The sequence below is a fragment of the Eublepharis macularius genome, chromosome 3 (genome assembly GCF_028583425.1).
Source record: "Eublepharis macularius isolate TG4126 chromosome 3, MPM_Emac_v1.0, whole genome shotgun sequence".
NCBI lineage: Eukaryota > Metazoa > Chordata > Lepidosauria > Squamata > Eublepharidae > Eublepharis > Eublepharis macularius.
Window position 1 is genome coordinate 4,904,534 of NC_072792.1, and position 16,374 is coordinate 4,920,907.

General features: G+C 45.2%; 1 protein-coding gene across 1 annotated transcript in view; it reads right to left on the reverse strand.

Moving 5' to 3' along the window:
- The window catches only part of NAA16 (N-alpha-acetyltransferase 16, NatA auxiliary subunit), an 84,217-nt gene extending 73,059 nt beyond the window's left edge, over positions 1–11,158 (reverse strand). Inside the window, exon 1 of the mRNA XM_054973754.1 lies at positions 10,970–11,158. Coding sequence (XP_054829729.1) covers positions 10,970–11,023 — 54 coding nt within the window. The 5' untranslated portion in view covers positions 11,024–11,158. The remainder of the gene's footprint in view (positions 1–10,969) is intronic.
- Positions 11,159–16,374: the final 5,216 nt, after the last annotated feature.

Here is a 16,374-nt window from a genome sequence, read left to right on the forward strand (position 1 = left end):
CAAATAAACAGATCTGAAAGTGCTTATGTTAAAACACTTCATCCTTCAGATACAGCTTTCAACCAAATTTTCTTGGCTGCTAGGCAAACAATGACACCCCATATAAAACAAGTGGGTCAGTATTTGAGAGAAGAAAAATCAACCTTTCTTCCGAGGAGGAGTTTAAGGTCTTTAAGAGTGCTCCAAAAATTGACTCTAAGCTGTACGTAAAGAGAATGGGACAGAAAGTTATGAGGCAAATCCTCTGGAATGCAGCTCCACAAATACATATGCGTGAAGCAAAAATGTTTTGTCAACATCAACCATAATCTGCATAGAGAATACAAGAGATTAAGCAACAGGATTGAAAAGTGTCGATGGCATTGCAGTTAGAGGTTGCTGCCCCTTGGAAATCATTTTTGAAACCGGTGCCTCCTGTTATGTTGCATTTTATCTTACATGCATGACTCTAGTTCTGGACAGACAGTGACCAAATGAGGTAACGTACACTAAGGTAAAGAGTGCCATCAAGTCGCAACCAACATGTAGCAGCCCCATGAAGTTCCATCTCATGGGTGTTTTAAGGCAAGTGACGACAAGAGGTAGTTTGCCATCACTTCCCTCTGCACAGCAGCCTCAGTCTTCCTTGGTCATCTCACACAACAGATTCATTTTTCCAAGCAAATGTATGTTTGGCAAGATCATCATCTGTTGCCCTCTGATCTGCTTGCAGTCAAGTCTCTGCCCGGTGCTTTCTGGCATCACTGACGAGGTGGCTTCAAAAAAATCTTCCAGCAAGACTCCTTTCTATGCCCATTAACGGACGAGAATCCATGGAAGCTCAGCAGATTCTTCTCTGCAGGTTTCCAAAGCCTCGTGGTGATGATGACATGTAATGGGCAGCGCCAACAAGGAAGGGGAAGACGTCCTAGTGTCAGGCAGAGAAAAAACCCACAGGCCAGACCTCTAAAGAGCTGTATACAGAATAGCAATAATAAAACTCTGTATAATGTTTAATACAATATATCTTACCATATCTGCAGTGTATATACAGCAATCCATGGACTGTTTGTAAAATGCATCCATCTTATACACTTTGGAAATGAGCCCAATTCCACTAGTTTGACTAGTATGCAAACACAAATACAACCACTTGTTTGGCAATACACAAGAACAAACTCCGTATTAGGAGGAGGAGAAATAAATATATAGGCACAAACATAGCCTATATGAAACATGCAAAAACAACCTCCACGATGTGAGGAGGATAAGACAAGCTCCTGGGTATGACTCATTTCAAAATTTCATCAAAGACAAAACTTCTTCAGAATTGCTCCAAACAAGGACACAACCTGTATGTAAAATAGTAAGAGAGTTCAATAGCACTTTTAAGACCAGCCAACTTTATTGTAGCATAAGCTTTCGAGAACCTCAGCTCTCTTCATCAGATGCATCTGACATAGAGCTGTGGTTCTCAAAAGCTTATGCTACAATAAAGTTGGCTGGTCTTAAAAGTGCTATTGGACTCTTTTACTATTTTGCAACTATAGACTAACATGGCTAACTCCTGTGGATCTATAATCTGTATGCGGAGACTTTAACTGCTAGGTCCAGTAGCAACTCTTAAACTGAAGGACATATAATCAGAACTATATATATGCAACTTCTCCACTGAAAAACGTGTATCATTGTGATACTTCCAAGCCTGCACAAACAAGTCTCTCCCCCCCGACCCCCAAAATTCCTTTTTGAACCTGAAAGGATTCTTACATGGTGCGATCATGTGCCTCTCTTCTCCAACTTTCACAAGCAATCATGACACAGGGTGGGGACATTTCATAGGTTAAGCTTAGCTTTTGTACTAATACAACCCATAGAGTTTAATGTATTGTCGAAGGCTTTCACGGCCGGAGAACGATGGTTGTTGTGGGTTTTCCGGGCTGTATTGCTGTGGTCTTGGAATTGTAGTTCCTGACGTTTCGCCAGCAGCTGTGGCTGGCATCTTCAGAGGTGTAGCACCAAAAGACAGAGATCTCTCAGGTGACACAGTGTGACACTGAGAGATCTCTGTCTTTTGGTGCTACACCTCTGAAGATGCCAGCCACAGCTGCTGGCGAAACGTCAGGAACTACAATTCCAAGACCACAGCAATACAGCCCGGAAAACCCACAACCACCACCATAGAGTTTACTTTGACAGCCACAAATATATTTTTGACTCCTTGGCTTCAAGTAGTCAAATGGGCTTGGATCTTAAAGTTCTGAGTTCCAGATCCCATCTTTGCTAAGAACTTATGCCATCTTAAGCATCTCTCGGCCTCAGACCCCTTCCTGTAGAATGAGGATCATACTTACATAGACTGTGCTGGCCATGAGCAACAGTAGTAGGGATGGATCCAGATTAACTTTCTACTAACGGAGATACGGAGAACGAATATTAAAATAACACAATCAACCACCTTCAAAGAAAACCTATATAAAATGTTCTACAGGTGGTATGTGACACCAGAAAAATTAGCAAAGATGTATCCCAAAGTACCCAATAAGTGTTGGAAGTGTAAAAAGAAAACAGGCACCTTTTTCATATATGGTGGTTATGTTAAAAAGCAAAGAAATTTTGGAAAGGGATACATGAACTGTTGCAAGAGGTATTAGAAACTAATATACCTTTCAAACCAGAAATGCTCCTATTAAACATACTGCCAGATGAGATAATGAGGGAAAAGAGATATTTGATATTTCACATAATAACAGCAGCAAGAATAGTATATACCAGATATTGGAAAAATACAGAGATAACAACAAACGAATTGATAGAGAAAATTTTAGAGACGGCTGAACTGGACACACTGACAGAATTAATAAAAGAAAAAAATAGACATAATGGGAAGCAAAAATGGACCCCACTTTACAGATGGATTGAACAAAACTATAAAATAGGGACTTAATTGCACGGTAGCAAAACACAGCTAAAGTATGATGAAACTGTAGAGATGGAATGAAATACATGTTATGTAACATGCAGCAAAAAAGCTAGACCTTTGTTTAAACCTGATGTTAAAGTAACTTGGACCTAAAACTAATAATAAATAAACAAACTAACTAATAAAAAATAACTTTCTACTAACGGGAGGAAGGGGTATCTTCACCCATTCCCTCTTCTTGCAGTAGACCCGATTCCTCTCTCATGCTGTATCTGAGGGCCCCTCGTCTCGCAGGGGCAGCAGTTGGGGGAGATCAGGGGGCTGCAGTGGGAAGAGCGGAGGAGGGAATGTTCTGTCCCACTGGCAGAATGCCTTGAGTGGAAAACTAGATAAAACCTGTAACAAGCTATTCAGTAGCTAACAACAGAAACTACTTTATAGCTTAAGCATATTTAAAGCACTTCACATGCTATGCCCTTCATGGTCTTGGTCCCTGATATATATGGAACCGCCTCTTCCCCTATACTCTGCCATAACAACTTCACCCATCTGAGCAGGGCCTTCTACAAGTGCCACCCTACTAACGGGGGAAATCATCTACTGCCTGTACACAGGCCTCCTTCACTGGGGCCCCCACATTGAGAAACGGCCTGCCTGAGGAGGTCAGGAAGGGCTCCCACTGTACTGGCTTTCTGCAAACTATGCCAACCTGGATCGTTCAAGAGGGCATTTCTACACAGGTAATCGGGTGAACTGTACACAATGGTATAGAAAGCTACTTGGGTAAAGGTTTACGGACTATGGTTTGCAGCGCTGCGTATAGCTTGTGCTTCCTGTTGCTGTAAGTAGCATCCTACTATGTAATTTTTGCATCGCTTAATGTGTCATGTTAAAAATTATGCTTCACTTCAGTTGTTTTCAGATTTCTGGTTGATTCCGGATTTCTACAATCCAAATCCTACTGCATTATTTATTGGATGTCCCATCCTGTTGATTATATTAACATTCTGTGTAATCCGCCTTGAGTCCTTGCGTCCTACAAGCAGAGTCACCGGATACTATCCAAAGTATCCTTGCAACAGTGGGCCGCTTGCAAAGCCTCAATATGACTTTTCCCATACAGATTATTCACCCAGGGTTGGATGCTGTTGAAAAGCAAGAATTCCCCACTTCATCACAGCATTGTGGTACATCTGTTCGCCAAGTTTTCCCCAGATTTTATCCAGTATTTCTCAAACCTACTTTGCTCTGAAGTCTTTGGAAAGATTGTAGAAGCGCCTGGATAGCTGCTGGACAGGCAGGAAAAGTCGTGTTTTCCTGGTCCCAACCAAACAAGCAGCCTTTTCCCTTTGGTGGCTTCCTCCTCCACACACCAGGTTTTTTTTAAAAAATCAGCAGCTGAATGTGGTCATAACAATTATTTTATGTCTCCAGCCCCTTTCATAGCATAGATATGCCTTTCTAATATTTCAACAATGAAAGGCGCTAAGGAGTTACTTTAAAAAAAATGAAAGCTGGGAAATTCAGAGAACCTGGTAGACAGGTTCTCTGACACTCAACTGTCAATTCTTTTAAAGAGTCTAGAAAAGTTCCAGTAGCACAGACATGTATGTCTGGATGTCACCAGCTGGGCTGTACTAGCTACAACAGCAACAGGGACATCATACCGTCCTGTCCCCATGAGGAAAACACTTGGTACCCACTTGCTGTGGGTTGGCTGCAATAAATGAGAGGCAGAAGGCTAGGGTACGCCACATCTGCTATTGCTCTTAAATAAGGATCGCTGGCCTCCTTGACCTTCTCCCTTTGTCAACCTGCTTCACTGAGCTCCTAGGCTTTTTACCCCAACCAAATCTGTCACAGGCCTCATCCCTTTGCTCTCTTGTCAATTATCCGCCACCTTCCTCCTTTCTGTTCAGACATTTCAATGCATTCCCTCCCTTAACTGAACCCTGAAAGCAAGTGATTAAAAAAGTACTCTTGTCAAAAGCAACAAGAGCTGATGGAACTAACGGACTGCGAGGTAACAAACAAAGTAAAATATTTGGGAATTGAATTAACTGCAAAAAATATAGATTTATTTAAGAACAATTATGAAAAGCTATGGATACAAATAGAAAGAGATTTGATAAAATGGAACAAGTTGAATTTATCATGGCTGGGCAGAATTGCAGCAGTAAAAATGAATGTTTTACCTCGTGTGATGTTTCTGTTACAAACGATTCCGATCATTAGGGACTCTAAACAATTTGAAAAATGGCAAAGAAAAATTTTGACTTTTGTGTGGGCAGGCAAGAAACCACGTGTTAAAATGAAAGTATTACAAGATGCGAAAGAAAGAGGTGGCTTGCAACTGCCCAATCTAAGACTGTACTATGAAGCAATTTGTTTGACATGGATAAAGGATTGGATAACGTTGAAAAATCGCAAACTTCTGGCATTGGAAGGTTATAAGAAAATATTTGGATGGCATGCATACCTATGGTACGATAAAATAAAAGCGGACTCTCTGTTTCTGCATCACTATATCAGAAGAAGCCTCTTCACAATCTGGAAGAAATATAAAATGTATCTGGAAGATCAAATCCCCTCTTGGGTGGTCCCGTATGAAGTAATAGACCCGAGAACTGTTGAGAACGAACAGCAGCGTTTAACTTACAAGGAGATAACACAAATACAATATTCAACATTAAGAATAAAGTCACAAGAAGAATTGTCTCCTTGCTATAGTTGGTTTCAATACAGACAGATAAGGGATCTTTATAAATCAGACTGTTCAAGGGGAGGAATAAGAATGGAAAATACAGAATTGGAAGAAGTAATGCTACAAGAAGGCAAGAAACAAATCTCAAAGATCTATAAGATACTTCTAAAATGGTACACTGAGGATGAAACAGTGAAAGTACAGATGGTGAAGTGGGCAATAAATTTTCATAAAGAAATAGCAATGGAGGCATGGGAGCACTTGTGGAAGAATACAATTAAGATTACAACGTGTACGAATATTAAAGAAAATGTATACAAGATGATATACAGATGGTACCTAACACCGAAGAAAATTGCGCTGGGGAACGCTAAAATGTCAGATAAGTGCTGGAAATGCAAAAAGCACGAAGGATCATTATACCATATGTGGTGGACTTGTGAAGTAGCGAAGCAGTACTGGGGAGATATAATAGAAGTAATTAATGAGGTGTTACAAACCCAAATAAATAAGAACCCAGAACTGCTGCTACTAAATTTGGGAATGGAGAATGTTCCAGTGCAAAATAGAACATTGTTATTTTATATGACAGCTGCAGCAAGATTACTGTATGTGCAAAAATGGAAAGTGCAAGAAGTACCTACTGTAGAGGACTGGATTTACAAATTGCTGTACATGGCAGAGATGGATAAAATGACAAGAAAACTTAAAGACCTAGATCCGGGACAGTATTTGGCGGACTGGGCGAAACTGAAACAATTTTTGGAAAAAAAATGGGATGTGAAAGGAGAACTGTGGCAGTTTGAGAACTTTTGAAATAAGACATTTTAAACAGAAGAGAGAAGTGACTTTACCATTAAGAATTTATATCTATTTTAATCTAAGCTTGGATTATAACATAGCAGAAGAGGGGTGAAATTTAGAACTGATTTTTTAAAGAATAATATAGGGAGGTTAGGATAAGTAATACCTTTTTCAGAGTATATGAATAAGGGAATAGTTAAATATACGGATGGGGCATATTATATATACTATTATGTTAGTAGATCAGATTGTATATTATATAATGAATGTGCAGCATGGTGTTGTGTGCTGTGCCACATTGGTGGCAGGGCGCACAGTAGGGGTGTTAATACATATTATAATGACGATAGTATATTTGATAGAATATATGTCTAAAAGAAATAGAATATGTTTAAACTAAGATTTTTGTTATATATTATATTATATTATATTATACTGGTCTGCTATATTGAGGGGTATAAGATCTATACTATATTGATAGTATAACTGATAGATGTATATTATACTGATAGAATATTTGATAGTATAATTGATAGAAATATACTATATTGATAATCCTATGATATATATGATAGAATACCTGAAAAAAAATTAGAATGTGCTTAGAGTAAGGGAATTATCAAGTAATAAGAGGGGTTAAGGGTTGGAAAGCTGTTGGAAGTCGATAGAGGGGGGAGGAAAAGGGTGGGGGATAGGGTCAATTAGATATTGAGGGAATGTATGTATTGAATTTGAAAAAGTATACTCACCAATAATTTTTTTTTTTAAAAAAAGTACTCTTGTCCTGTTACCTGTTGGGCTTGCCCTGTTCTGAGGCTGGAGCTCACAGTCCTGTTTGGTGAGCCATCACTAGTTGGACGGGAGAGGGGAGGCATGGGCAGAAAGGGGGAGGAAGGAAGAGATGGCCTGAGAAATGATCAGTAGCTGAATGCTGTTGGGAGTAACAGGAATGTTTTGTCAATCTCTGCTTCCAGCTCAGCATGCAAGAGGCAAGGGAAGTAGTGAACAAACTGTGATTCCAGCAGTTGCTTATCATGAAAAGTCACAAAGCACAGTTAACAAGCAAGGTACAAACCATGGTTTAGAACTCCGGTTTGGCATCCTCTCTAACAGACCACAGTTTTTCTGTGAAGTCTGCATTTAGACTTCAAACAAAACAGAAGTTCAATCAATTAAAGCCATGAATTATAAACAAGTGATTTATCATGATGTCTAAAATAGCCATTATATTTCTAAGCCTTCAAGCAACTTTGTAAGCTAAGTCAATATTCTTCAGCTCTAATGAATTCATGGCATTCTCACATTTTTGGTTTGTCATTTTACTCACTTTTTTTACCAACACACAAGATATTCCAATTCTATAATACATTGCTAGGTTTGCTTTTTAAAAATGTAAGGGGGAAAGGCAGAATCAAACACCAAATATTCTAATAGCTAAGTGTGGCCCCACCTGCAGATACTTAAACCTGCAGACTGTGGCCACACTGACACAAAGACAGTTCTGAACTTTGGCGGGGTGGGTGAGGAGGAGGTGCAGGTGGGTTAAGTAACCTCCCCAACAAGAACAGTAACGAGTCCTGTAGCACCATTAAGACTAACCAAGTTTATTGTAGCATAAACTTCTCCAGCTCTTGAGCTGTGGTTCTCAGAAGCTTATGCTACAATAAACTTGGTTAGTCTTAAAGGTGCTACAGGACTCGTTACTATTTTGCAACTACAGACTAACATGGCTAACTCCTCTGGATATATGACCAACAAGAACAGTTTCTGTGCTTGCACAGACAGCACACTTACATTCTCCTCTATCAAGCAGGCAGGTGAGTTGCCGGCTGTGGCTAAGCTATGGGTGGCCAGGAGGGTCCTGCTGTGGCAACGGTGAAGCTGCAGGAGGCGGGGGAGTTGCCACTAGCTTCCTGCCTCACCGCCTGGCCAGCCTTGGCTCCCTGCCTCGCCACCAGCGACAAGTGAAGAGGCCAACCTACCCTCCCCTAGGACTGGAGGGGAGCAGGCGAGCAAACCGCTGGGGATGAGGGGAGCAACTGTAGGGCTGGGGGCAGAAAAAGCAGGACAGGGATGCTCCCCCTCCCAATTCGTGTGGGTTCTCACTTGTAAAATTCTATCAATAAGCAACAGTTTGGGGCCCTGATTCTAAAGAAGCAAGCAGACTACTAAAGGTGTGCAGACTACTAGTTGAGGCTACGTTGTGCTCTAACAAAATACCAATTTTGATGTAAAAGAAGACCGAAACCATTTCTCAGCTTTGAATCAATGTCACTTTAAAGATTTGTTAACCCTCCTGTCAGTCTTCCATTGCAATGGCACCACTAGTTCTATGAAGATTTAGGTACTCCTCCCCCCTTTCTTTTTTTCAGTAAAATATAGTATTTTTAGAATGTAGAAGCTCTAATATCCCAGACTATCTCATCTCAGCAGAGCTCAGAAACTCAGGAGCGTTTGGTACTTTTTTGGGAAACCACTGAAAAAGGATGGGGCTGCTATGCAGAGGAAGGCAATGGCAAACCACCTCTGCTCATCTCTTTCCTTGACAGCTCCATGAGGTGGGATTGCATGGGGTTGCCGTAATTCTGTTGCGACTCAGTAGCATGTCAACCTGTCCACAACTAGCTTTCCCTAGAGTTGGCAACTGATGGGTAAAACAAACAAACCTCATCAACTGATCTGTCAAAATTTTATAAAAGGCAAAATATCATGTAGAGTCATGCAGTATTTCTCAGTGGGTGAAGACCCCAAAGTGGATCATAACTCTGGGTCCCTGTTATCTGGGAGGAAAGAGCATTTATTTAAAAAAATGGAGTCTCTTGCATGAGGCTTGCAAGGCCAGAAGGGAGAAGGAACTGGGAAAACTGAGAGGCAGCGACTTTGGGAGGCTCAGTAACAAATTTGTGTGTACCACTACACGCAGTGTGAAATGACCATGAAATACAGCCTACTGCTCATAAATGCTATTTATTTATAAATACCAAAAATTAAAAATAAAATGTAAACATGTTCAAAGTTTAGATGTATGATTCCTATGAAGTTACATTTGCAATTTCGTGATTTGCCACAGCGCTTATTTGTAGTCTTTAGCCTGACCACGTGCAGTCTTCAGCCTGTTTTTTCTTCTACAATATGAGCTTTGTCATCATTGCATCATTAAATTTTGCAAGAAATGTAGTTGTTTTTCGACTGGGAGGCAGCAGACCCCCCTGCCTCCTATGGATTCTGCCATCTGTGGTGATCTCAAGAACGGATCCCCCTACAAATGGTGAGGGTCTACTGTACTTTGCAAGCTGGTCCTGAAAAGCACAGGAAGTTTAAGAGCAGAACTCAGAATGTATGAACAACAAACAGAATGATGCTACCTGCATTTATTACTTTTAGAAGTCTTCACTATTGCATAAATCTTACAAAGGACTGTGTCAGGCCATGCTGAAGTGTTTTCTCCCCACAATTAGGCTCCCCCTCCTGCCACAGTTGTCAAATGATAACTAAAAGAGACAGGCCACAACTGTCAGTTGTCTGGTCATATGACAAGATTTAACGAGGAAATGGGTGGTTTCACGCACAGCAAACACAATTACCATCGATGTTTTCTGCAGTAAATGTATCAAGTGCTGCCAAAACACCAGCTTGTTCAAAACCTTCCAAGAAACTGGTAATGATATTACGTGCTTGTTGCAGAAAATACTAGAGGCGGCTCAGGAGTTGTGTTTGTTCCTGAAGCCGGGAGCAGCCCACTTCGGGCTGGGGCGCGAACACGAGATGGGCGCAGGGGTGCACCAGGCAGCCCGGAAAGAGCGGATGGAAGACGCCGGGAACGCGAGGAGGGCTCCGGCAGCCCGGGAAAAGTTGGCCTGGCGCTGCCATCCGTGGGGGGAGACGCCGCAGAGAAGCGCCCGGGAGAGGCTGGAAGCGCCAACCTGGCCTGCCGCCTCCCGCCGCTCCCACCTGCAGCCGGGCCAGGGCGGGGCCGCCGTCGGGCCGAGTTGGACTCTCCATCCCGGGGCGCTTGCGGGCGAGCGGCCGCCCGGGGGCCACAAGGCCGGCGGGAAGGAGCTCCGAGGGTCGGGCCGAGGCCCGCGAGCGCCAGGCAAGCCCGTGTCCCAGGGAGAGGCGCCCTGGCCGGGGACGCCCGCCCGCCTCGCTGCGGGGGGGCCCGGCGGCGCTTCCAAGGGCCGCTGCCGGGCGAGCCTCCAAGCAGAGCCAAGCGGGCCTGCCGCGCCTCGGAAGGGCCGGCACCTCGGCGCTCCCTCGGCAGCCCGGGCAGGACCCCTCCGGCGCTTCGGGGCCGGCAGGAGCGGCGGGCCGCGCGGGGCCAGGGAGGAAGCCCCTGCCGCGGGGCCGGAGGCGCCTCGAGGCGGCAGCGCTGACCGGCGGCTGGCCGGCCGGCCCGCGCCCGTGGCCTGAGCGGGAGAGCGGCGGCCCCGGCAGGCGCCGCGCAGGGGACGGGACGGGACGGGAGGGCGGCGGCGGCGCCAAGGCCCGGCAGACCCCCGCCCGCCTGCCCGCGCCTATGCCCGGCAGACCCCCCCCCCCCCCGGAGCCCGGCTCCTCACCAGAATCCGCTTGAAGAGGTTGCTCTCCTTGGGCGGCAGAGGCGCCGGCGGCATGGCGGGCGGGCGGGCGGGCGCTGTCGGCCGCCTACATGGCGCGCCCCGGCCTCGGCTGGCTGGCTGGCTGCCGCGCTCGGCACTCGTCGCCCGGCCTGGCCCTCTCGCCGACCGGCCCCTTCCGCCGCTCCGACGACCCGGGCGGACTTGGCGCCCGCGACGCCCCTAGCGGCCCGCCCAGGCCCCGCCGCCGCCGCCGCCGCCCCTGCTGAGGAGAGGAGAGGAGGAGAGGAGAGCGCCACTCGCCCGCCCGCCCCGGCTCCGGCTGACGCTGAGGAGGCCCCGAAATGGCCGCTCGCCTGGGAGGCCGCTCGAGCGAAGCCCTCCCGCTCGGCCGCCCCAGGGGAGCTCCAAAGCAGGGCCGCCGAGGGCCTCTGGGCGCTCCGCGAAGGACGGCGACCCCCTGCCGCCGCCGCCGCCGCCCTCGCTTTGGCTTCCTAAGGCAGGGAAAGTGCCTTGTGGGCCCTCGAGGCCCTTTTGTAGGAAATCGCCCCCAACACCCCAGTCAAGTCCACAGGCGCCGTCTCCACCACCCGCAGCCGAGCGCTCCGTGGCGCAAAGACCCGCCTGATTTTCACAGATCCAGAGGAGTTAGCCTTGTTAGCCTGTAGCTGCAAAATAGTAAAGAGTCCAGTAGCACCTTTAAGACTAACCAACTTTATTGTGGCATAAGCTTCCGAGAACCATAGCTCTCTTTGTCAGATGCATCTGAGGAAGAGAGCTGTGGTTCTCAAAAGCTTATGCTACAATAAAGATGGTTAGTCTAAACAGTGCTGCTGGACTCTATGATTTTCACAGGCATTCATTCCTCCAGCTTCACTGTCACTTCAAAGAAGGCATCCATGACAAACCTGGCTTTCAGATGTAGACAGGAATGCCCCAAAACTCCACCATAAAATAGCACATCACACTAGTGTCTCCCAACTACACCATCAGACAGACACACCACACACACCTATGATTACACCCTGGAGCAAAAACTGCATTAAAAACATAGCTACAGCCCAGTCCCTCTAAAGCATCAGCATTTCCAACAGCATTACCTCTGTCTAGTCTGAATTCAGCTTCACTTTGTTCTGCCTTAGTCACTTCACATCCTCAAAGCACTGGTTCAGAGCCAAGACGGAGGCAGCTGGAGGCTTAGGTAATGAGACGCAGAGCTGGGTGTCATCTGCCTATTGATGGCACCCAGCCTCAAAGCTCCAGACAATAGCAATTCATGGCCTCAGTAAATTGGGGACTAGCCTATGATTGCCCTCCACATCCTCTGCCAATGAAGGTTTATAAAGCAAAGGATCAATAGCTGCTTTTCTCAGAGGTCTAGGGAGAGTCTCCCTCAGCTTGCAAGTAGCCCAAGTCTCCCAATTCCTTTTTCCAGCATAATTTGAGAAGCTAAGACGGACTGGGGTCAATAGCAGAAGTGGTGGCTCCCACATTCCCAAAGACCCTGCGGGCACCCAAGGGCAAGATCAAGCAGGCGCTTCTGACACCTCGGGTGTACCTGCTCTCAGCTTGGCCTCCAAGTTGAAATGGATGAGAGATTTTAGCCTTGCAAAAACAACCGCTAGGAGCCAAATGAATATCATTAGCATGGTTGGACTTTGGTGTTAGCAAGTCACCATTTTAAACGGTTGAGTTGGATGAGATTCAGCTGGCAGTGTGACGGACACCCAAACCATGGCTTCGATGTGTGATTTGATCATTAATTTTTTTGCAAGGGGGGGGGGATGGCTCAATTAAAGCAAGAGAATCTGCTTTACATCATGACAGTGCAGTGAAGCACTCGATGCATTATTTTTATGGTGCTGCTCCATAATACGAGCTGTGATACAGTTTTTGAATTTCAGTGTAAAAATGTGCATTCATTAGGATCCATTTAAAATCAATTGGATCTGACTCAGCGCTTTCTTTCTCCCTCAATGTGCTTCCAAGCATTAAAAGGATGCAAACAGAGGTGGCAGTGGGTGCGGCTGAGTCTCACAAAGAAGATCAAGCGCAGCTACTCCCTGTCTTGGCTTTAGTGGAAGTGACACCACAAAGTGCTTGCCGTAAATAATGAGTTCAGGATTCTCGTCAAGTCTGTGTGCTTGCCTGCATTTGATCACTTAGTAGCCCAGTACCCTTTCTCGCCATGGGAGATTTGCCTGTGGGCTGAGGAAATGTATTTTGGCAAGGCCGCGCATACTGGGTTTACACGCACATTGTGCTCCCATGGAGGTGGACTGGACTGAAAGCCAGTGGCACACTACTTTACTTCCACCACCCCACACAATAATTATGCCTTCGAGAAGAATTCGGGGGCGCTAACATGCCTTTTCCTGCCCACTGTGTTTTGAGTGTGGGCTGGCATCCTCCAAGTCCCAAACTGTAATCTCCCATAACTTTAGAGCACCTTAGAACTGAGCTGCCTCCCTGCATGGGTCCTTCCCATAGTCATGCTAGGCCAGTGGTTTTCAACTTCTGTAGACCTCAGACTTGCCTTGAAATCCAACCTGCAGCATGGGACGGGCATTTATACATTACCTTTAGTTTAAAACACAATGGCTGTGACCAGTCGGCGCTTGGTGCTTATTGTGACATCTTTGCATTTCCAGATTGAATCCATGCTGACCATTGCTGAGCGTCCAAGTGTGATTCGCCGCTTTACTTCAGGTGTCCAGTCACCCCTGTTACTGATTTGTGAACCTAGGAAGACAAAGTTGTCAACCACGCCGATCTCATCATTGTTTATCTTGATATGGACTCGTTTGTTAGTGTTGGCCATGTTCTTTGTTTTTTTGATGTTCAGCTGAAGCCCCAATATAACAACCTACGGATGTGAGACATGGACCTTAACAAAAACGGACAGGAGAAAAATTGACTCATTCGAACTGTGGTGTTGGAGACGACTCCTGAGGATCCCTTGGACAGCAAAAGTAACAAACCAAGCTGTCTTGGAACACACAAAACCTGACATGTCTCTGGAGGGGGAGATTACAAAGCAGAAGCTCAGCTATTTCAGGCATGTAATGCGGGCCAACTCACTAGAAACATCAATGATGCTAGGAATGGTGAGTGGAATGAGGAAGAGAGGAAGACCAAAAACCCACTGGCTGGATACCATCATGAAAGACACTGGACTGAACATGAAGGAATTGAAAGAAGCAGTCAGAGATAGAAAGGCCTGGAGGGATACGATCTACAGAGTAGCCGAGGATCGGACACGATTAAATGGCTAGGATTGGATTGGATTTAGTTTAAAAAATCAATGACAAAATTTATCCAGTAGTGGATACCCTTGGTAGTTCCTTCAGGAGCTCCCTCACCCGGGCTTCTCCTGTAGGAGTGCTGTGGGAGTCTTTGTCTATCGTACTTTTGATTGTGGTGTAAGCTGCTCAACCCCCTTCATGCTCCCAGTAAGAATGCTATAAGGCCACCAGCCTCATATTGCTTCCAAGCTGAAAATTAGGGTGTTGGTGATTGAAGAGCCATCTGTCTATTTCTGAAGTGTAGAAGAGCAAAATTGATCTGGAATACTAGGGGCACTGAAATTCAGTCCCATTGGGAAACTGCTGATGGGGCTGGGAGGAGTGAGGTAAGGTCCAGAACCTCCTCTGCTCTCTAACTGCTACACATGGAGGTTGAATTTGAGACATTCTGTGTTTATAGAGAAACTCTGCAATTTCTGCCTCGGATATTCTGCCGTTTCAGCCCCACAGAGAAACTGCCCTATGGTCTGACAATGGATCTTGCTTGTCACCACCCCTCACATTACAAAGCACATAAGATTTTTCTTGCATTACAAATGCTAATTTTCTGCACTTCACACCTATGCTCTATCAAGCTAATTAAAAACATGAATTATAGCCAGCTTCCTGACACTCTGATTTCTTCCCACCTTCTGTCTGAGCCCCTTCCTTTTTCCACTCCTATCTGACGAAGAGAGCTCTGACTCTAAAGCTCATATCCTGGAAATCTAGTTGGTCTTTAAGATGCTACTGGACCCAAATCTTGCTCTACTACAAATCAGTATCACCATGTAGAACTGTCTCTTACTTTGGCCCCTCAGGAAAGTAAGAGATAGTCCGTACTGCTAGGATGCCAATAGACATAAGTCCTTGTCCATCTATATTGTTTATGGGAGACTCTAGTAAAATTTACAAGCTCATATTTTGCTGCGTTACTTTGGAGTCCCTGAGTATGCAGAACTGCTGTGACCACTTGCCTTTTTGGTGAGTGGCCTCATGTGGGGGAGAGGAAGGTCCTTTCTCTTACTGTAGAGCAATAAGATTTTCAGGGCATGAGCTTTTAAGAGTCAATGCGCCATGGTAAGGTAAGGTGTTCTTTTTCACAATAAGTGGCAAAACTGTTGAATGCCCTATGGAGACCCAGCAGCGTCCTTTATAAAAGGAGCACATTGTCTGCATATAATAGAATCGATACGTGATGCAAGCCGCGTTTTGAAGGACGAAAGTCAGTATTTGTCATATGGTTACCCGCATTTCTCCTGTAAAGATTGAATAAAATAGGAGCTAAAAGACAGCCGTGTCTTACTCCCTTGGAAATTGTTAAAGGTTCTGTAAGGGACTAGATCTCACCCTTAGGGTGGAATCGTTATGTAGAGCGTGGACAATGCGCCATTCTTTAGAGCTCTGAAGAAGCTCTTGGTCCCTTTCTATCAAGTAGTTCGATCTGGTGCCCTAAACCCTCTTATTTCACCCTCTGGGTAGACAACGCTGCCACCAGGAATTAAATTCCAAACTCGTTTAATTTTCCCCTGAATAAGATGTCCAAGTGTCAGGCTCCTTCGAGGGACTATGTAGCCCTGAGGATAGAAATGGATATATAGACATCACATATACTCTGGGGTGAACAAAAAAAACACCAAATAAAACTTTATTAGTACATAAAGTGTATTAGTTTCACACTACTTCTTAAGCTTGGTGGTTTCAAAGATAGTTATCTGTTCTTAAAGTTTCTTTACATAGGCTCGGTCACACAAAGAAGTTTTCCACCCAGGTCTTCTGTATGAGAACAAACTCCACACAGACTTAGAGTCGTTCATGCCTTTCTATCCAGCATGCCTGAGTAGATTAATCTCTCGCTCAGCTATACGTGAACTTTCTCTCTCAGGCTCCCACAGAGGTTGCCTGCTTTGCCCAGACTAAAAAAACCTGCAGTTCACTCCACCTCCAGAACACCGCTACTGTCCAATCAGATTTCACTCCACTCACACTTTTCAACTCCGCCCACACTCTCAGTCATCAACCAATCACCTCACTCTCCCTTCTCTTTTACCCCCCCTTCCATTCTTCTGTAGCACACCAAGCACTTAAAGAAACATACACACACACACACAAAATCAAAAGCAT